The sequence below is a fragment of the Artibeus jamaicensis genome, unplaced genomic scaffold (assembly GCF_021234435.1).
Source record: "Artibeus jamaicensis isolate MK-2021 breed Jamaican fruit bat unplaced genomic scaffold, CSHL_Jam_final scaffold_916, whole genome shotgun sequence".
Taxonomy (NCBI): Eukaryota; Metazoa; Chordata; class Mammalia; order Chiroptera; family Phyllostomidae; genus Artibeus; species Artibeus jamaicensis.
The window spans coordinates 36,065,794-36,088,099 of record NW_026522059.1 but is presented as its reverse complement, the minus strand read 5'-3'; the positions used below and the strand labels follow the sequence as shown (position 1 = coordinate 36,088,099).

The 22,306-nt window shown below is 39.4% G+C and overlaps 1 protein-coding gene across 5 annotated transcripts in view; it reads right to left on the bottom strand.

The window, feature by feature from the left end:
- NCOA2 (nuclear receptor coactivator 2) overlaps window positions 1-22,306 on the bottom strand; it is a 290,146-nt gene that overhangs the window by 75,763 nt on the left and 192,077 nt on the right. For 4 of the 5 annotated variants that reach the window (XM_053660857.1, XM_053660858.1, XM_053660855.1 and 1 more), the window contains 2 exons: window positions 20,887-20,991; window positions 18,019-18,191 (listed from right to left, as the gene is read on the bottom strand). In XM_053660857.1, coding sequence (XP_053516832.1) covers window positions 18,019-18,191; window positions 20,887-20,972 — 259 coding nt within the window. In that variant the 5' untranslated portion in view covers window positions 20,973-20,991. Of the gene's footprint in view, window positions 1-18,018; window positions 18,192-20,886; window positions 20,992-21,210; window positions 21,323-22,306 lie in introns of those variants that run through there. The other variant, XM_053660859.1, reaches the window with a different exon arrangement.

The window sequence follows — 22,306 nt, the reverse complement described above, 5'->3', positions numbered from 1 at the left end:
AGGGTAAAGGGGAAAAATTGGGACAACTGTAATAGCATAATCAACAAAATATAATTTAAAAATAATTGTATACGAAGAAAGATGTGAAATCATTCATATTTAAAAAGTGGAATGGACAGACTTCATAAAGCTAAGTCACAATGAAAATAAAACTAGACAAGTAACTAGTAAAAGAAAATTAGAATTACATCCACTGTGATAAAACCAACTGAACCAGAAATTTATAAGAGGATATTTTATTGAAGTTATCATGAGAGACTGCTATTAATGAATTTAATTTCATATCATTTCCATGGTTTTATCTACCAATAAATTTTCATTTTTTAAAAGTCAAAGCCAGTCATACAGTAATAAAATTTCTTTTCTTCAGTAATCAATGGTAACAGTGAAAACAGAAATTTTAACTCTCATTGGAATAAAACATTAGTACTTTACCAAATGTAAATTCATTTCTTTTTTAAATACTAAAATAATGCTGCATTTTTTGGAGGAGGGGCAACAGCATCTGTCTCCTAGATGGGAAATGCTTGCTTCTCATCCCCCTGTGGGCACAAGTCCAAGCAGGGAACACAGTGCGTGAAAGTCTGCTTCAGTTGGGTGTCTCCACAACAGCAGGCCAGGCTGAGGTGGCATCACTGGGTTCTTGGATGTCACTACTTTTACTAGACAGTGACTGGGGCCTTTTTGGTCCCTTCTAGGGACTCTTCCTGGAATCTGAGAGGTGCCAATCTTTGAACCCTCTGCCCCTCTACAACACTGCCATAATAACATTTACTACATCATAGGGAAACCAGTGGATTCATCTGGATTGCCTCAGGATCCCCTTAACACTGTTAAGTTCTTAAGGTAGGAACTGTATTTTTCATCTTTGCATTGCCATCCTCTGCTGCACCTTCTGACCCAAGGAGAGACTCCACAGAAGTGAGCGGAACTGCCCCACACTCTGGAGAAAGCAAGGGAAAGAGGTCCACAAGTGGTCGGACAGGCTGGGTGGGACCAGCACCTAGCACACACATCTGACAAAGGAATTTCCTACCTAGTTTTTATTTGTAATTTCTCTCAAAAAAAGTGGCATTTTATGTTTTTAAAGGGAACATAAACATGATATCAGATGCTAAGGATGCAAAGATTAACAAAACAAGCCTCACCCTCCAGGGAATGGTGAAAATACTCTATCAAGTGCTAAAATGGGATTAGTGGATTATCTTTGAAAATGTTGTGGATTTAAGTAATAAAGGACAAACAAAATTTATGAATTTGTAAATATAAGGTTTTTAATTTCTCTAGCTGGTAGACTCAGCCTATTTGGAGAGTTCAGTTTAGGAAACAACAGTGATCTAGATGCTGAATGAAGAGAGACTCTGATTATCTAAGACCCCACTAAGAATGCTTTCATCAGAGACTGAACATGGCAAGAGCTGATTACTTCACTCAAAATAAACTTCCATCAAAACACCAGGAACAATGCATGCACCTCAGGATGCTAACAGGGCTTAATTAGTTCTCTGAAGTGTAGCAGCTCAAAAGAGTTTTGGAAAATAAAAATGTGAAGGTTAATGATCTTTTATATTACCCTCTCAGGATACACCCAATTGCCAAGGAATCAGACTTACAGGTCTCAAATTCAGGCTGAATAAAAGTAATTTGTCCACTTTTCAGAGTTGAATGCACTGGTGAACTTAAACAAGAAAAACCACTTGACCACACGGGTGCCCGCAAGGTGTGCTATGTATCTGTCTTTTGTAAGTACGAGTTCCTGAGTCAAGAGCAGAGCCAACACACACAGTGTGTAGATCTTTTCTCTGTTATCCTAATATAAAAATCAGGAGCTCAATTTTGAAACCTCTCAAGGGGAGTTTTTAGTATAGTATCCACATACTAAGGGGCTTTGCAGATTAGTACATAGAAGAGAATTATAGGTAAGTATCACAATCAGCTTATAAGAAGGAACATCAAAGAAATTTGGAAGAAGATGAACATCCAAAGTGACCATATTGTGAAAGAAAAACTGGGGAGGGGTATGGATTACTTTGGGGAGGATATTCTAGGTAAGGGAGCTAAGAAGTGCACCTGATAGAAAAAATTGACAAACAGAGTCGCTACGACCCTGTGTAAGAATATTTAATATTGCAGGTCTTTACAAATCCTGACATTACATCCATAATCTTTCAGTTTCATTGATGACCACCTCCCATCCTTTTACCCCAAGGGTCAATTTGGAAAAAAGCAAACTGTTCATAATTTAAAAATACAGCTTTACCATGTATTACAGGCAAAGAACAGGAAGTGAGTATATTTTTATAATTCTGAGTACTGCAAATTACAGGACTGAGAAGATGGATATCAAAGGTAAACTTGCTATTGCTTTGAAGTTACTAAATAGGAACTAAAAACTCAAACGTCCACTTGGTCATGTACCTGCACTTTAGTACTGACATAAGGCCAGTCAAGAGTGACAGAGGAGGAACTTCCAGCCAAGATGGAGGAGGCATAGGTAGACACACTGTGACTCCTCATACAACCACAATAAAAACAACGACAATTTAGAAATAAAATAAGAACCAGAACTGACAGAAAATCAAATTGTATGGAAGTCAGACAACCAAGGAGATAAAATAGACATATTCATCCAGACCAATAGGTGGGGTGGAGTCGGGCAGCTGGGCAGAGGGGTTGCGGCACAAAAAATGGTGGCACCAGGCATGCAAGACCGCAGCAGGGGGACCCTGGGAACACAGGCAGCAGCTGACAGACCCTGGGTGCAGGGTGGCAATGGACAGAGCCATGAGGTGGTGATTATGAAGCAAGGTATTGCGTGCAAGGTAGCTGGCTAACCAGGCAGTTACACATTTGTGTGCAGATAAACCAGGCAAAACTGGGGAGCAAAACAGACCACACAACCCAAGGTCCCAGTGCCGAGAAATAAAGCCTCCAAACACTGATTGAAAAACCTGTGGGGGATTGAGGCATCAGGGGAGACTCCCGGCCTCACAGGAGAGTTTGTTGGAGAGACCCACAGGGTCCTAGAATGTACACAAGCCCACCCACCCGACAATCAGCACCAGAAGGGCGCAGTTTGCTTGGGGGAAGTGGCAGAAGGGACTGGACTTTGGTAACAGAGAGCGGAGCAAGTGCCATTATTCCCTCCGACCTGGCCCCACATACAGTGTCACAACCCAGCCACTAGGTCGACCCACCCTGGTGAACCCTTAAGGCTCCTTCTCTCATATGTAACAGACAGACAAGACCAAAAAAAAGGGCCCAAACAGAAGAACAGATCAAAGCCCCACAGCAAATACAACTAAGCGACCAAGATAGCCAACCCATGAGATGCACAGTTCAAAACACTGGTGACCAGGATGCTCACAGAACTGGTTGATTGTAGTCACAAATTAGATGAAAAAATGAAGACTACACTAAGTGAAATGAAGGAAAATGCACAGGGAACCAATAGTGATGGGAAAGGAAACTGGGACTCAAATCAATGGAGTGAACCAGAAGGAAGAAAGAAACAACCAAACAGAAAAAAATAAAGAAACAAGAATTCAAAAAAATGAAGAGAGGCTTAGGAACCTCCAGGACATCTTTAAACATTCCAACATCCGAATTATATGGGGTACCAGAAGGGAAAGAGGAAGAGCAAAAACTGGAAAACTTACTTGAACAAATAATAAAGGAGAATTTCCCCAATCTGGCTAAGGAAATAGACTTCCAAGAAGTCCAGGAAGCTCAGAGAGTCCCAAAAAAGGTGGACCAAAAGAGAAACACACCAAGGCACATCATAATTACATTAGCTAAGATTAAAATGAAGGAGAGACTCCTAGAAGCAGCAAGAGATAAGGGGACAGTTACCTACAAAGCAGTTCCCATCAGACTGTCAGCTGATTTCTCAAAAGACACCTTACAGGCAAGAAGGGGCTGAAAAGAAGTATTCCAAGTCATGAAAGGCAAGGACCTACATCCAAGATTGCTCTATCCAGCAAAACTCTCATTTAGAATGGAAGGGCAGATAAAGTGCTTCTTAGATAAGGTCAAGTTCAACATCACCAAGCCCTTATTATATGAAATGTTAAAGGGACTTATCTAAGAAAAAGAAGATAAAAAACAGGTATAGTAAAATGACAACAAACTCACAATTATTAACAACCACACCTAAAACAAAAATAAAAACTATCTAAGCAAACAACTAGAACAGGAACAGAACCACAGAAATAGAGATCACATGCAGGGTTAGCAACAGGGGAGTGGGAGGAGGCAGTGGGAGGAAAGGTACAGAGTATAAGTAGCATAGAGGGTAGGCAGAAAATAGGGGGAAGGCAAGAATAGTATGCGAAATGTAGAAGCTAAAGAACTTATGTCACATGGTCATGAACTAAAGTGCGGGAATGTGAATGGGAGAGGGTGTGCAGGGTGGACGGGAATGAAGGGGGGAAAATGGGACAATTATAACAGCATAATCAATAAAATATATTTAAAAAGAGAGAGACAGAGGGGATCCTGCCCACATCTCCAACTGCAGAGATGGCCCCGTCTCCATTAGAATACCTCCTCCAAAATACAGATGAGCCATTCTATTCTTCAGGTAACTGAAGATCCGCTATTGATCTACCTGGTCTCTGTCTCTTTCAACAGAATCTAAGGGAAGAGAGAAAAGGAGAGAGAGAGTGGATACAGACAGATAGACAGACAGATAGATACAGAGAGGACATGGATGGAAGTGAGGGGAACCGACAAGCACTTCCTGGGGGATCAAAAGAGATACATTCAGGAGTTTCTAAAGACTGAAGATAAAACTGGGAATATAGACAAAGATTGAAATAGGGCTCATTTATATTTCCAAAAACATCTGGAACTCAATTTATCCCAAATTTTAAAGACTTCCTGAAAATTTGTGATTTTTACTTTATCTGTTTCATTAGCTAAATAGTCCAGAATTAAATGTTTCCTTCAGAGACAAGAATTGAACCTAAAAACCTGAACTCTGTGCTGCAGTGGACCAAGAAGAAAAATCCCAGTAGAAATAAAGGGAGTGGTTAGAGGAAGAAGTGGAATGGGCAACAGGTAAACAATGAAGAAAAGGAAAGACGACCTTGGCCCAGAGTCTGAGGTTTATCCTGCCAGCCCCAGACCAGAGTAACACTGGCTTCCAGACTCGCACGCACCATCTGAACTTCCTCATCACCCGTAGGCCTGCCTCCCGGAAGTCTGCTCCTGTCCTAAGAGTCTTGACTGTGTTGCTTGGCAGGTGGAGGCCAGGAGGGGGTAGGGTCCAGGACAGCAAGGAAGGAAGAGGAAGCCACGCTCCAGGACTCTCTGGGAACTCCAGAACAGAGCTTTCCAGGAAATACATGGCTGTGCTGACCGATGAGCTCCTACAGCACCCTTCACCCTGTGAGCAACTCGGCCAGTGGTTTCCAGTTTAGGTTAACAGGGCTCCTTTCAATATCAATAATGTCCATGGGGCCTCAGAGAACAGTATCTATACTTAAAATAACAAATAACAGAAAGTTAAGTTTACAATATATTTATTAACACTTATAAAAAAATTGGTGCCTTATTTATCGCCACACCATTGTCATATTTTTGAAACACAGCTGTACATACCTCTCATATTAAAAACTAGAATAGTTCTTAATATTTTCCATCAAAAATACCTCCCATTCCAAACAGTTAACTTACAAATAAACTTCAGGGGAAAAATGGTTTTTAAAGCTGAAGATTCTCTGTGCTTCTTTCTTACGAAAGCACGGCAGTAGTTAATTTAATCACATTAGACATACATCCATCTAATCAAAAGACAGAGAAGAATTAGTTTCTTTCACCTTGGGCAATTTCAATTCTCTAACAATATTCCAAATAAAATGTGCTATATGTTATTTTTTTCTAATTTGATGAAGACAATTTGCAAATTGAAGACGATCTGCTAAAAAAAAAAAAGCTTTTAAGAAGGTGAGCTTAATTTAGGGATGGTAAAGAATAATGATATCAATTCCAGTAGGGCTTGCTTTTCCCCCTTTCCCTTCCCCTCCTGTATCAGCTGTAATAAGATAAATATAACATTTGGAATCTTACAGAATCAGGGTATGTATATGGCCACTTTATGTGGACAAGCTTAAGTAAGGGCTTAGCACTCTGTTGAGAAGATACTGCTCCCCAAAATGGCCAGGGAATTCTGTAATGTCCCTCATTTGGCCTTAATGGGCGTGGAAAGGCACTTTAGGACTGACCATGAGAGAAGCAGTACCACGCAGAGTATTCACATTATTTCTTTCACTTTTCTTCCACAAGACAAAATTTCTTATTCTCAAAATTCGTGGGCCCAGAAGGACTCCAAATCTATTACAGGTGATCAACGCTCTCACACTGTAAAATCAGAATTTAAGTCCATTTTAACAAACAATTTTTCTTGGCTAGGTACAATCAATATGTTTTTTTCTATGTGCTCATGTTGAATTCAGCTTTTCTTTTGTTCAAAATGACAGAAATGAGAAACAATGCAAAAGTGCCCTTTCCAACAGCCATGGATATCTAACATTTTAAGTTTAAGTGTGTGCAATCTAATATATCCATTTTCCATATTTCCTTTTCAGAACACAGGCTAGAACACACTCTACACAGGTTATATAGTACTCAGTACTGCTGTGTGAAACACGGCCCTCAGATGCCATCTCTGTCCTTGACTTCTGATCTACAAAGAACATTGGGATAGTCACAGGGATTGTCGATAAAGTCTGTTTTGCCCCTGATATATTTCCTGAAATCAGAGAGAACACCCTCACCAGGCCAGAACCGCTGTTTATCTGGGTGTCACATTGCCCAACAGGATGGACAGATAGCATGAGGACACATTTGCTCTCACAGAACACTTCCTCTCTGCTCACACCAGGGTACAAAATGAGTGTTCTAAAACAAGCTTGGGATCCAGGGTGCTGGCTAAACACCAAGACGTCTTTTTTGGGCCCAGACAGCAACTTTCTATTTTCTTGGGATATTTTATTATTTCTTTTTCCTGACAGGAAAAGCTGAGCTGTCTTTAAAAGTGTACATTATCCTCTGAAACAGGGATTTGCAAAGAAGTATTCTTTCAGGTACCTCAACCACCACTGTGTCTCAGTGTTCTTAAACTGGGCTTGTACGCCTGCTCACCCCATTCTCGCCTAACAACTCCTCCTAAATGGCAGACTGAAGTAAGAGTACACAGCTGGGCACACTGGCTTGGAGCTAGGTGATCTGGATTTAAATTGTTGAGTTCCACCACTTCCTCAAGGTGTGATTCTAGACAAGTCACTTAATCCTGAGGTTCCTCGACTATAAAATGGAGTTAATAACTAAACCTGCCCTGCAGGGCTGCTGTGAGGATGAAATGAAGCGATGTAGGTAAACATATCCACCCCAGGAGTGAGCTCTACTGTGGCCGCTGACCCTTCTGCTTTGTCCTGGTGTGTACCCATCTTTCCCAGTCAGTGTATAAGAAGGGATCTATGTATGTCGGGCCTGCAGTTTACATAATCAGAGAGAGGGGATGCAATTTGAAAATATAAAATGAAGTATAATTCTCATTCTTATTTATATAGAATGAGAAAAGAAATAGAAGCAAGACTCTAGAACTTTAAAGAGGATTCCGTTTTCTTCTTCTGAGATTTCTTTAGGTAATTATCTGATGCCTGCTGAAATGCTTCCTCCGACAGGCAGCCTCCCTACCTGGACACCATGACTGCCAGCACTCACTAGGGGCAGGGCCAGTGAGAGGTCCTGACTCTGGAGCTTCATCAGCTTCGCAGTCACCTGCCACTGCAGCTATAGGATGCCAGTTCACAACTTACATCCTTCACCTTTTAGGTCACTCATCTGGTTTGTGGAAAATGTGAATGCTCTGAATCCAGAGCAACAATATTCAGAAGGTTTTCATGTCTACGAGGAATTTTTTTCACTGCTCAACAACACCCTAGTATCTTTTCCTTTATCCTTTGAGCCTGAGATAACTAGAAAAAGACAATAAAAAGATGATATTGGGAGATGTTCATTGGTAATCAAAATAGCTGGGCTAGAAAGGCATAGGTGTGCACAACACACAGGAACCCGGAAAACAGGCAATTTGCCTCACAGCCCTTGACTATAGTCTCCATAAGATTTAAGATATTTAACAAAATCACACCAAACCCCAAATCATCAAATCCCTTCTGTTGAATAATATACATTAAAAGTACCCCTGATAGCCCTGGCCAGTGTGGCACAGTTGGTTGGAGCCTTATCCTGTAATCTGAAAGGCTGCAGGTTTGATTCCCAGTCAGGGCACATGCCTCGGTTGTGGGTTTGGTCTCCGGTTGGGGCACTTGTGAGAGGCAACCAATCGATGCCTATATCTCTATGTTTCTGTGTCTCTCTCTCTCTTCCCCTCTCTCCCTACCTTCTCTTCTCCTCTCTCTAAAATCAATAAGCATGTCCTTGGGCGAGGATTTAAAAAAAACTACCCCAGTAACTATTATAAATCTTTATTTTGGTTTTGAGTGTGTTGCTTTTGGAATTTCTGTGTAGATCAACATTTTCTCTCATAATAAACAAAGGCAAATTTGAAGACATGACCACCATCCTCAGAGGTAGGTCATGGAACACAGTGTGAAGATCACAGGCCTCAGAATCACCAGCAGACTGGGGTCTGAATTCTAGTTTATCATTTACTAGTTTTGAGGCTTACTAGTTTAAGCCTTACTACTGTTTCTGTATATCAGTTTCCTTATCTAAGAAAAAGACAGTAGTATCCACCCTGAAGGAGCCTGCACTCAGAGGAAATGCAGGAATGGAGCAAAGAACAGAATAAGACGCAGGGGATGAGAAGGTAGCTGAAAACATTATGTATGGATATATTTTTATGACATTCTTTTAGCATTGCTAAAAAAAATACAGTAGCCTTGGATACAAGGAATCCTGATTGTTAATATCAGACTTTATCTATCTAAACATTACCAAGATGAAAGACTTCAATATATTCTTGGAGATAGAAAAATGTTTTATTTCCTACTTCCTCTGCTCTCCCTGTTTGCTTTATATCTATATCATCTAAATACTGGCTTTATCATGTATTAAATGAAGGCACAGGCCAAGCTGGACAGCCACAGGCTTACCTATGGTGAGAGTTCCCAGATCGGGGAGCAGGATATATGTATGCTGAGGATAAGCTATTGGAAAAGGCTCTAATGATTTCTTTATTTTGAGTCCCTGGATGGTGGGGGCAGTTCTGCTTCTCTGCACGTCTCTGATGGCTCACCATGTGGCAGCTACAGAGCATCTGGTAAAAGTGTCCCGAATATAAGTATAAATTAATGAGAAATCTTCATGTTTAAGTATAATTATGGCATTGTCCCGGGTTATTTCCAGACTCTACCATTGTAATTTCTTTCAGCTATTTCAATTTGACACAGTAGCTAATGATGGTTCTTAAATGCCTTCTATCTTTTATCCCCATTAATCTATTCAAACCTTAAAAACACTATTATCTTTGTTGCTTTCTGATTTCCTCTACACCCTTATTTTTGTTCATTATTTATATGAACTTATGAAATATCTTGCATGTGCAAGGCATTAAGGAAAAAATATAAAAATGACTAAGCTATGGTTCTTCCACCAAAGAGTTTCCACGTTAGTAAGAAGGGTTTAAAAAAAAAAACATTTAAACTATTCTATTACAAACCAGAATGAAATACATATTTTATTTAACAATGACACAAAAGCTGTGCAGCTAAAGGTTACAGAGTAATTAAAGCTTCCAGTTTTTCCTAATAGAATGACTAGACACACAGAAGCAGGAAACAGCCCCCCAAATATGCTGGGACCAGATGGAGGAGGGCCCTGAACACCCTGTGAAGACATTCTCCTTTAGTCTGGAGGCAGGAGACACTCAGCGAAAGTTTTGAGAATAGTAGTTACATATCTAATACATTTTCAGGAAATTAATTTTTGTAGCAGTGGGGATGGGTTATAGAAGGCAGAGAAGCAGAGATGAGGTAAGGGAAGAAAGATAAATTAGGATGCTAGGAATAAGGATGGTAAAAAGGTGTGGGGGATGGTGAGTTCCTCACCAGAACATGGTGAGGAAAAAATGACAGAGCTGACTGGCTGGCTGAACATGTTGAAGAGGAGTAAGGGAAGGCTGGTATATGTGGGACTCAGGCTTCCAGCCTAGGTAAGATCATGGTGACATGCACAGATTGAGCACAGAACACACAAGTAGTCACTTTTTAAGGAGGGAGAGCAGAAAAAAGTTCAGTTTGAGGGAAGGGAAACCCTGTGGAGACATCCAACAGGTAGCTGGAAAACTGGATGGGGAGCAAACTCTAAATTGCAAACTCAGGGGCATGGGAACTGGTGAGGGTCCTCACTGAGGACCTGTGCAATGAAAAAGGTAGAAAGGTCACGGGCAGGGACTTACTGTCAACAGTAATGAGCACAGATGTGACAGCTGAAGGTTGAAAGAGTTAAAACTGATTAAGGAAGGAACACAGGTGGGGACAAAAAGAAGGCCCAGAGTAGATGAGGAGAGAAGGCAATGAATGAGCATGAATAGTGTACTGACCAAAAGCAAAAATGTTTTGAGGAAGAATGGTCCACAGTTCAAAGCTACCAGAGAAGGTCAGCAGGTTGAGGAGGGGGACGTGGGCCTGCCAGAATGGTCAAGAGGAAGTCACTGCAGGTATTCCATGGAGCAAGGTCAGTGACCAGAAGGCAACCAGGCCAGATCTTAGTGATTAAACAATAAATGGAAAGAGGAAAGATGGAACAGTGTGGTGAGAAGAAAACCATACACCAGACAGTTCTAGTTCTAGAACTTCAGCTCCTTCCTGGTCCCAGGCGACAGTCCCCCTATCCACTCAGCCATTAGCTATAAGGCTAATCACATTCACTGACAGCCAACTAGGCAACAGTTCTCTAGAAGGAACTTTGATAGCTCATTCTATCAGCATTTTTGATATGTATGTACAATGTACATAAAATATGCATATTAACTTATAACATGCATGCATGCACCACTGGAAGTGTGTGCACTGAATATTTTTAGAGCTCAATGTTATGGGCCTTGGCTTATCTTTCATTTCTAGCTGAAATGCCATGAGCACCTTCCCTGAAACCCAGGCAAGAACAGACACTGTGCAGAGCAGACTGGCCTTACTCTGGAGATACACTCACCCATGGCCTGTCGTTCCTACCACCACCTCCAAGCTCCCTGACAACAGCAGCATGTTGTTTATGTGCTACCGGATCCCAGGACTCAGCATTTCCTGACTAACGAAATGACTCAACGCTACCTGGCCCTAGCCATGTCTCGCTGGGGAGTTGGGAGGGTTAATTTTCACCTTGCTGTGTTATCTTATTACTATGATAATAATGATGACAAGCACCACAGGTCTTATGACATTTCATGTGTCCGTTGGTAAACACAAAAGGAGGAGGTATATGGAGTCCACTTTGGAGACAAAAATACTTGAAGATTTCTAAATAAGAAAATGGGTTACTTTAAGCCATAGAAAATTTCAGTCTGTCAAAATATTTTAAAATATGATTTAAAAAAGTCAAATGATTGCATTTTCACAGTATAGTGATTCCTCAAAAACTTAAACACAGAAGTAGCACATGATCCAGTAACAGCACTTCTAGGTACCAATCCCTCCCAGATGGAAGCAGGGACTTGAACAGATATTTGTACACCAATAATCACTGGTGTACATATAACAGCATTATTCACAATACTCAAAAGGTGGAAACAACCCAAGTGTCCACTGATAGATAAATGGGTAAACAAAGCATGGCAATATATATGCAACAGAATACCATTCAGCCTTAAAACCCCCGAGAAATAACAGATAAACATTATATCACCGGTGAAGAAAGCAAATACTACATGATTCCACTTCTGTGAGGTACTTAAAACAGTCAAGTTCACAGTGACAGAAAGTAGAATAGTGGTTGCCAGGGGCCAAGGGGAGAAGGGGTGTGTGATTATTATTTGACAGATGAAGAGTTTTTGTTCAGGATGATGAAGAAGTTCTAGGGATGCACAGTGATGACAGCTGTACAACAGTGAAGGCACTTAGTGCCACCAAACTGTGTATGCTAAAAATGGTAATTTTGTTATGTATATTTTACCCACAATAAAAAAGGTCACATTAAAATCAATTCTCAGGGTAAAGTTCATTGGTATCCAGAGTCTTTAATCACTAAGTATTATAAGCAGAACTGTATTTCTTATATTTTGTGAATTATTCTTTACTGTCACATTCTTAGGAAACAAAACAGGATTCAAGATCTAATATGCTGATAAGACCATGTCTGGAGTAAAAGCTGAACTAACAATTATAATAAGGACCAAACCTGCCAAAGCCAGTTTTCACTGAACTTTGCACTCATGGCAAAACACAAGCTGCGAAGGAAGGGGTCCTCACTGCTTCCCAACAACGCTGAGATGAAGAACACTACAATCATTGTTTTCCTGAAACTATTACTTTAAAAACATCAAGGGTGACAGAAGAGATGAGATGATTATAGAAATTGACCCCTATACTTATTATCAGAGATAAATGACTCAGTAATTAGGAAAAGGTGACCATTTTCTAAGGTGAAATGAACTACACTTCAGAGTGAACAACACAGTAATAAGAGAAAAAAACTGGTAAATGACATACATGAGTGGCTCTATTTGTCCACCCCCAAACTACAGGAAAATAGATAACCAGCACGATCTATGAAGGTAGTACCTCTTCTTTCCCTGTAACCTACATAAGGAAGTCTAATGTAATAAAGGCTTCAGGGAAATAAGCATTCTTTAGGGGAGCTTGAGAAACAGCTGAAATGAGGCCAAACGTCTAGAAGGGAGATCTTAATGCCATTGTGGCTTACTCTCATTTTCCTACTGACTTCAGATTTGCCTCAAGGGATCTTCCTGCCCCTCACTACCTCCTCCCCATAGTCTCAGCTTAGCATCACACTGGTGCCTTCAACTATCGAACAATACATAACATTAAGATATTTGACTTCAGAAGGAATTCAGTACTGCCACGTATGGTATTAGATACTTATTCTTTTCAAAATATCTCCTTGAAAAAGATGCTCAACATCATTAGTAATCGGGGAAATGTAATGAGGTATCACCTGATACCTGTCAGGATAGCCTCTATCAAAACACCAGAAAGTAACAAGTTTTGCTGAGTATGTGGAAAAACAAGCACCCTTTGTGGTGGGACTGCAAAAATGGTGCAGACACAGTTTCTTACAAAATGAAAAAATGCAAACTAAAAAAATTAAAAATAGAACTGTTATATGATGCAGCAATCCTGTTTCTGGTTTATTTATCCAAAAGTACTGAAAACAAAATCGCAAAGAGATATTTGTGTATCTATGTTCACCGTAGCATTTTTCACAATAGTCAAAATGTGGGAACTATCTTCATGCCCATTGATGAAGGAGTAGATAAACAAAATGTGGAATGTACATGCAATGGAGTATTATCCAGCCTTTAAAAAGAAAATCTTGTCAAATGCTACAACATAAATGAAACTCAAAAAGATTATGCTAAGTTAAATAAGCCAATCACAAAAAGACAAATGCATGATTCCACTTATATGAGGTATCTAAAGTATTCACAAATTTGTACTAACAATAATTTGGAAATACAAATTTTCATTTTTATTGCTATTCATTCATAAAACTGTTAGAAAAATAATAAAATAAAACCAATTTTCTGTTAACCGATATACCCCTATATTCATATATATGGCACTGAAATGGCTTTAAATAAAAGTGGCAAATGTTTTTCAAATAATAACATTCATTTAAAATGATCATTTTAGAAAGAACAGTGAAAGGTGTGCCTATATTGGGGTAACAGAAGACATATTACTTTAAACAGGGTACTAGAAATGCATTATTCATGAAACTCCCCTGAATGTTTCAGTAACTTTACACTTCAATTTGACTTTAAAAAAAAATTAAATATTTAATATTTCTAAATTTATTTTTAAATTATACTTGAGATACATATTTTATGAGTTTCAGGTATACAACTTGGTGATTAGACCTATTCAGTGATCACCCCGGTGAGCCATCTGTCACTATATACAGTTATGACACCATTCCTGACTATATTCCCTATGCTGTACATTCCATCCCCTGGACTTGTAACTGGCAGTTGTACTTAATCCCCTTCACCCTGTTTGCCCATCTGCCCAACCCTGCCCCCTTTGGCAACCATCAGTTTCTTCTTTGAATCTCTTAGTTTGTTTCTGTTTTGTTTATTCATTTAAAAAAATTAGATTCTGCATGTGAATGAAATCACATGTTATTTGACTTTCTCCAACTTATTTCATTTAGCATAAAAACCCTCTAGTTCCATCTATGTTGTCAGAAATAACACAATTTCACTACATTTGATTGCTGAGTAATATACCTGTGTGTGTGTGTGTGTGTGTGTGTGTGTGTGTGTGTTTATGTATACCAAGTCTTCCTAACCTTATTCATCTATCAATGGACACCTAAGGTGCTCTCATTATCTTGGCTACTATAAAAAAAAAATTCTGTAATAAATATCCAGAACTGAGATTCCTGGGCCATATGATAGTTCTATTTTTTTAAAGAAATGTCCATACTGTTTTGCATAGTATCTGCATAAGTTTATAATCCCACCAACAGTGCACAAGGGTCCTCTTTTCTCCACATCTTCTCCAACACTTATTCTTTGCTGTCTTTTTGATAATAGCCATTTTGACAGGTGTGAGATGGCATCTGTGGTTTTGATTTGCATTTCCCTGATGACTAGTGATGCTGAACACCTTTTCATGAACCTTGGCCATTTGTATGTCCTCTTTGGAGAAGTGTCTATTCAATGCTCTGACCATTTTTTAATCAGGTTGTTTGAGTCAGTTTTATTTTTTAAGAGCCCAGGAATCACTGTGTATTTTGCCATAGAAATTTTTAAGGTTCCTGATTAAAAATGTGAATTGAACACAGTAAGCCAAAGTATATTATTTGTATTTTTTATACAAACAGAAACAGTATAAGCCCCCCAAATTAGGAAAAAGGTAATTTACTATTTATGACTGCTGTTTGTAAGGTATAGAAGCCTAAAGTTTTAAACAATTGTCAGTATCATCCCAAATAGGCTGAAACATCGGACTTCAGTATCAAAAAGCGAGTGGCATGGTTCAAGTGCCAGCTCTGTGTATACTTGCTCTCCAAGGCCCTACGCAGTGTGAATGCCACCCACTGGCTGGCGGCTATCAGACCGATGTCTCATGCAGGCTGTACACAAAAGGATGCTTCTTTACTTAAAGAACTGGCAACAACTCTCTTCCAAATTCCCATCCTTTAGGCCATTTAAAAATACCCTTTTTTTCTCCCTTTATTTATAAAGTATATGGAAACTTGAGGAGCAGCTGTTGACAGAGTAGACTTGAGTGAAAGAGCTCGTCACACCTGGTTGACCTGCCTGAGCTCTGGACACCGGAACATTTCCTAAATATGAGCCTGGCGCTCGCACTTGAGTCTTCTTTGATGTAGCGCATCATGCAATTCAGCTTAACTTCTAGGACAATTATGATTCTATTCAGGCTGACACCTGTGACTAAAATACAGATTAAGTTTGGATAATGTAAAGACAATGGTTGGACTTGACTTCTACTGAGTGATGGGGGATTAGTTGGGTGGGCAGGTATATAGGGCTGAGGCTGGACTTACTAGCTGCTCTTGAACCCTGTGGGTGTTGACTGCTGAGAGAAGCCACACTGGCTCAAACAGAGGTGTCAGTGGGGTGGCATGCAGAGGTATGCAAAGCGCTGGCACTAGAAAAATCTTACTTGTTCCAAATGACCCTGAAGGGGAGGATATTCATAACCACCTCCCCATCCCTGCCCTTTCCATCTGAAGGAAGGGCTCACTGTCATAAGATCTCAGTATAAAGGAAGGAAAAAAAAGTCACCTTTCTGCTTAATGTGGGAAAGATATGCATTGTCTACCTACTAAACATTCACTGCGACAGGCACTTGCTGAGTACATGCACTCGCAACCTTGATGTTATGATTGCTAAATTTTGTATGAGGAATCTGAGTCTCAGAGAGAGAAAACCATCTGCCCTGGTTCAAAACTACCTTCTGTCCAATTTGGTTTTAAAGTCCTGCTCTTTTTAAAAAGACAATTTATTAAACAAGCAATTTTCTGAAAATGCTAGACTAGTTGAAAACTTAAAAGTATATCTGTTCTTTTCATTTGGTTTCTAACTTCTGTTTCTCTTTTCAAAACACACAATTTCTCAAATTAATAGGGATATTATCAGAAGAATAAGACATGACAGGGTGTTTATTGTTGCTGCTTCTTGGGTGGTTGTGGTCCACAGCCACGTGATCAAACTCACAGAGAAAGTACAGCAGAGGCCCAGCAGGACACATCTAAACGTGTTTGATGGTTTGAACGGGGAATTACCAAGGTTTTGCAAAACTTTAAAACCTTGTGCAAGACTTTGATAGTAAAAAACTATCAAAGTTTTAAAGTGTAAAGTACTACCTAACGTGTCATGTTCACAAAATCGGACATTCCAATGTTCACAATGTTCATAAAATTAAATCATTCAAAATTTTAGAAAATTGAAACAAGAAACTGAGTGATTTCTCCACTACAATGACATCAGCAACTAGAAATTCAGCAACTTTAAACCACTAGAAAAATTTAACCAATTATTTGTACTAAGAGCTCTAGGAGTATTATTTTACCCATTTGTTGACACCCAAAAGTAAAGATACAAAATGGAGATTAACCGAATTCTCGGTAACTAATGAATCTCAAGGGGAAAAGGAGGAGGAGGAGGTAAAGGAGGAGGAGGAGAGAGATGAAGGGGGACTGAGACAGGCACTGAGTAGAAACTTTTTAAATGGTGAATGTTATGATATAATCTTGACGGAAAAGCCAGGAACTAAAAACTGATTTTCAGGGTGGGCTGATATCAAAAATGTGTTGTGTATGCTATGTGTATATTTCTTAGAAGTTCTTAGAAGACAGACTATGTTTGCAAAATTGTTTTATATAAAATTTAGCTTAATAGTATGAAAATGGAAAAGGCTATGATGATAATACGCAAGCAGGTAGCTAGGATTTATAACAGATCAGATCAGGTAGTTTTAGGCTCATATACCTATACAGACAAAGGCATTACTGTCCTAAAATCTGCCTCTTTTGAATATTACATAAAAGGTAGATAAAAAGAATATGAACTCTAAGAAGATGCATTCAAAAACAGATTATGAGAGATAATAATCTCCCCAGCCCTGAAGTATGTGAATACTTCAAGAGCATATATTGGCCTTGAGCACCCAGACATTGTTCATACTTGCCTAATACAGATTTATTTTGGCACCACAAAGTCCCAATGTGTTTTTTCAAATATTATTTTCTTAGGGCAAAAATATCAAAGAAGGGAGGCAGAAAATAATCTCAAAAAGCAAGCCCAGGAAGAGAGCTGTCATGTTCTGTGTTTCAACCTCACAAAGGAATTCTGAGTAGAGGTGCGAGGCTTTCAAATCTCTTGTCACTCAGGATATGAAATTCTAATCTTGTGGCACGGCCCGTTGAGGCTCAGACTTCATCAAATATGCTGACGAGCTGGAACAGGAGGAGGTTCACTTCCTTACTTCTGGTTTCCATCTTTAGCTGGCACCTCACTTGCAGACATGACAGTCACTTGGCTGCGCAAGCTACAAATTCCGAGATGGGCAGAAGCATGAACAGCGAACGGAGTTCTACCGGGTGAAAAGTTACATCACCCTGCTGTGCCTCAGTCTCCTGTCTTCAGGGAATTGTTGAATTTGATATAAAGCCTATTTATAACCCCCTGCAAGTGATACTTGCATTCATCTTGCACTGTGACATCATTCAGTCATCAATAATTTAAGCCTAAGAAATGGATTAAAGGAACCCTGAAGGGACTTCTCACACACGGAAAACAAATAAACTAAAATCTCCAAAACATCAATTCGGGCCTCTTACCTTGTTCTTTGATCTGACGAATCTGCTTCACAGTTTCTTTCAAGATTGCACATTTGTCAGGTTTGAAGTTAAAGTTGTCTATATCGTTAAAATTTGCAAATATCAGCTCTGCAAGTTCTTCAATATATTTATTTTCCTGTTCCCGATTGCGTTTCTCAGTGCTCCTCTTGGGGCTAAAAAGAAGAAACATGTTTTTATTCCGAATTTAAAAATGAACTAGTATGACAAAGATAAGCATGTTAAATTCTAATACAAAGATAGTCAACAAGTTACTTATGTAAACACAGAAATACTTTGGGGGAAAAAAACCTGAATTTGCTCTAAATGTTGCATTTTTTTAAATTAAACTTCTCCCAGTTTATTTATCTATTTTATCCCAGTTTATAATTATACATTTCACTTGTGTGATCGTTTTTCCAATGTGCTTAATGTTTCCCACTGACTAGGATCGGGGCAATGACTGCAGGCCCCAGTGCCTAGTACAATACTTGGCTATGGAATGCACGGTTGAGTAAATAAAGGAACGTTTAGAAAAGTTAAAGGACGTTACGGTTATAAAAATTTTGAGGTTTATTTAAGATTAGTAAAAGAAAAAAGGGAAATTAACCTAGTTAAAACAAGAATAAATAAATTTCAATGATTTTGGGGTAAAGCATAAAAATAATAAAAATAAATCTATATAATTTCATAGACTTTTTTTAGGATGTTAGTAATTCAACCAAGAGCCTTTTTAGATAATGCAAGTACGGCTAGAAACAAAAGCGAAACTGATCCAGGATATTTGTTAACTGTCCAAGCTGAATGACATGCAAAATATAAACAAAGGGTCCAAGTTCAACTGAAGTTTTAAAAAGTTAATGGAAGGAAAGGGAAAAAATTGGCAAGATCTTCTCATTTGAATTCGATAAACAGCAAACTCAAGAGCTCCCTTTGATAATAACAGTGGGCCTTTTCCCTCTCAATACAGTACAGGGCCCACTAAAAGACATTCACACAATACAATATATAAGCAAAGCAAGTTGCCTGATGTAGCAGCTTTCTGTACTTTTCACAAATTGGCAATATTTTTGTGTAACAGCAATTTATAAAATCGTGTAACTCGTAATACACTTCCATATATTGACCTCTAAATGTTAGCTTTATTTTCACCAACTAATAAACCTAAGATGGACTACAATTTTTCCATTTTCAAGTGGTTACATGATTTGTTCAAGATCACTCAGTGAGTTACAGGTAGAGCAAAGACCAGAATTTGTTTTTCCTAAATCTCATGTTTATTCCTAGATTCTGGTTGATTAAGACGAGGGAGAGGGATGGAGTGGCTGGAATTCGTGGAGCAGCCAACTTCCTATTCTGGACCCCTCTGCACACACTTTCCACCTGCCTCCATCACTCCCCTTCACCGTGCCCAAGATAAATAAATGACAGGTAGATGACAGGGGAGCTGTGTTACAAAGCTGGGAGAGCACCAGGGAGAAGGCTGGAGACGCCCGCCCCACCACTGCTCCAGCACAGCACTGGTTAAGAGAACGCCTCTGGGCTGGAACCCTCTCCAGTTTACCAAACTGCCTCCTGGAGGAGGGCTCCTAAGCACTAAAGCAGTTTGACAGACAGAAGGTTGTGGTTAGCCAGGAAGTACTAGGGAATCTAGAAGCAACACACGGGAGCTGGGATGTGGACAGTGGTGACTTAACAGGCTTATTTTCCTTGGCACCTAGAAGGAGAAAAGGAAATATAAAACACTGGCTCTTTGCTCTTTCTGCTTCTCCTCCTCCCTTAATGACTTTCTAGTCCTCTTCCCTACCATTCCCCATCTCATTGTTTTACTGGCCATTTAATAGAAGTTGCTAGTTTCTTCAAATTTTAAAGTCATTTACATGAATTTTTAAATCATCAAGAGTGAAGTTTCTCTTCTACCTTTGCTCCCTATTTCTCTCGTTCCTATCCCCCAATATTGATAATAACTCTAACCTACTTTTAATTATCCTAAAATAATACAAAAGTAGATTCTTATTTTTTCCCTTTTTTACACAAATGGCAGTACTTCATAAACATTTTCTAAGCCCTGTTTTTTCTCTCTAACAATATTCTTAAGAGGTTTTTTTTTTTATATCAATCCATAAACAGTATCCACATTCTTTTTCACAATAACCTGCGTTGTATTCCAGGTTAGGGATATTTAGTTTAAATAGCTCCCTACAAGCATTTAGGTTTTTCCTAATCTTTTGCAATTATGAACAATGCTGTAATAAGTAACCCCAAACATACATCATTTTGCCCACATAAAAGCATAGTGTTGGAAAATTCCTAGAGGAGGAACAGTGCTAGTTCAGAGACTATGTGTTTTTAACTTTAAAAGATACTGCTCAATTACTTTGTGTGGAGGCTATAGCAACTCAGATTTCTACCCATAACATATGGCATGGGACTGGCTTTAAAATTATTTGCTGTACTCACTGAAGAGCCACAATCTTTGTCACCAACTCAAAAGCAAGTACATTTAACATTTCATGTCCTGCTCATTAAAAAAAAAAAAGAAAAAAAGAACAACAACAAATTTTGTCTTTATGACATTCTGTGATAGAACAGAAAAGAAAATGTGAAAAACTCAAGATGAAAAAATAAGCAGGTTTTAAAAGCCAAGTACACAGAGGATATCAGAATAGGTTTCCTCTTCTTTAGTGAATAATAAGATCAGTAAATGATTATCATCTCCAAAACCATCAGGTAAATAATATATATTCAATTAACTGTCAAGGAGAAAAAAAATCATTTAAATCAGGTGCAAAATCAATGTTACAATATCAAAGAAGCATGTGTGTGGCTTCCACGGGCAACAATCATTCTGTTTTGAAGCAAGACTCTAACCTGGGTCCGAGCTGGTCAGGACATTCCTTGCGCTTTCTTGACTCTGCCCTGGACGGGTCAGAGGCGTTTTCTCCCATCCCACTCATCTTGAACACATATCAGCAACTAAAACAGAAAACATGGGGGGGAAAGTGAAAAGAGCTGATGATCAAGCGTCTGAGCAATTTACCAACAGTGAAAAAACTTTGACTTCAATCAGAAATTTGACAACAGTTTTGACAGATGTACATGTATAACTTCTTGCATTTTTTTTTTTTTACTTTGCTAAAAGGTTAAGCAAATGTAAATGTTACATTAAAAAAACAAAAACAAAAACAAGCCTACCTCACTGGAACCATACTCTTTACCCAGGAGTTGTATTTCATCAGCACCATGAACCACAATCTGCGAGCTCTGGGTTTCTGCTACCAGCCTCCAGTTTCAGGAGCAATCTTTCACCATGTGGAAACCACAGGTGTTGTAAGGGGCCCCTCCCAGTCTCTGTTCTGGGTTGGCCAATGTGAAGTCTGTGCTGCAATTGCTCACCCATGACAGACAGGCCCGGGAAGAGGCAGTGCCATGCCACTAAGTCAGATGTTTCTGAATCTGAACAGGGAGACATGACACCCCTCTCCTAGCCCTGCACAAGGCCTCCCTAAGCAATGGCCCTCCCACAGGAAGTTCCTGCCACCTGGCTCCTTCCCGAGTACTCATGGAGGGCAACTCACTTAACTGAGCACACCTCCCAGCATGGTTTACTCTCTCACATCCCTGACTCCCTCCCTCCAGGGATTCACCCAAGGGCTTCAAATGCACTAAAAAAATCAGGTAATATCATTGACCCTAACAACCAAGGAAAACAACTACTGGCTCCTGCTAGCTAAATTCCTTCCATAGGAAAACAAAAGGACAAATAATAAAACAATCAGCAAGTTCACACTGGTCATCATTAGCAGAACCCAAATAATATTTAAATATGCAAAGACCAAGAGCAATAGAAGTGGAGTTCTCAACAAACTAAGCAAAGGAACTAATAAAGATTTTGAGGACAGGGAAGATAGCTGTTATTCAAGGTGCTCAATAACTGCTTAGCCCTCCCAAGTAAAATAAATAAATAAATGGAACCTCAAAAAGCTTTAAACAGTATTGAAAGTATTTCCTAGAGGTCTTCTATGCTATTTCTACATTCCTTCTGTCCCCCATGTTGCTAAAATCCCCTTCACTGTCCTGTACTTTGTATAGTGGCTTTTCTGTCTTTTCAGATTGGAAAAATCAGAGGGAAGGGCAAGACAGTAGAAGGTCAAGGATTTGAGGAAGATGCTAGACAGCAAAAGGCTCAAGAGCAAGGACAAAGAGGAAGGTGGGCTAAGGAAATACCTCCTGAGAGTAACCACTGCGTTGCTGTCACCTACCCATCAAATGGACCAGCGGCTCCCCTCCA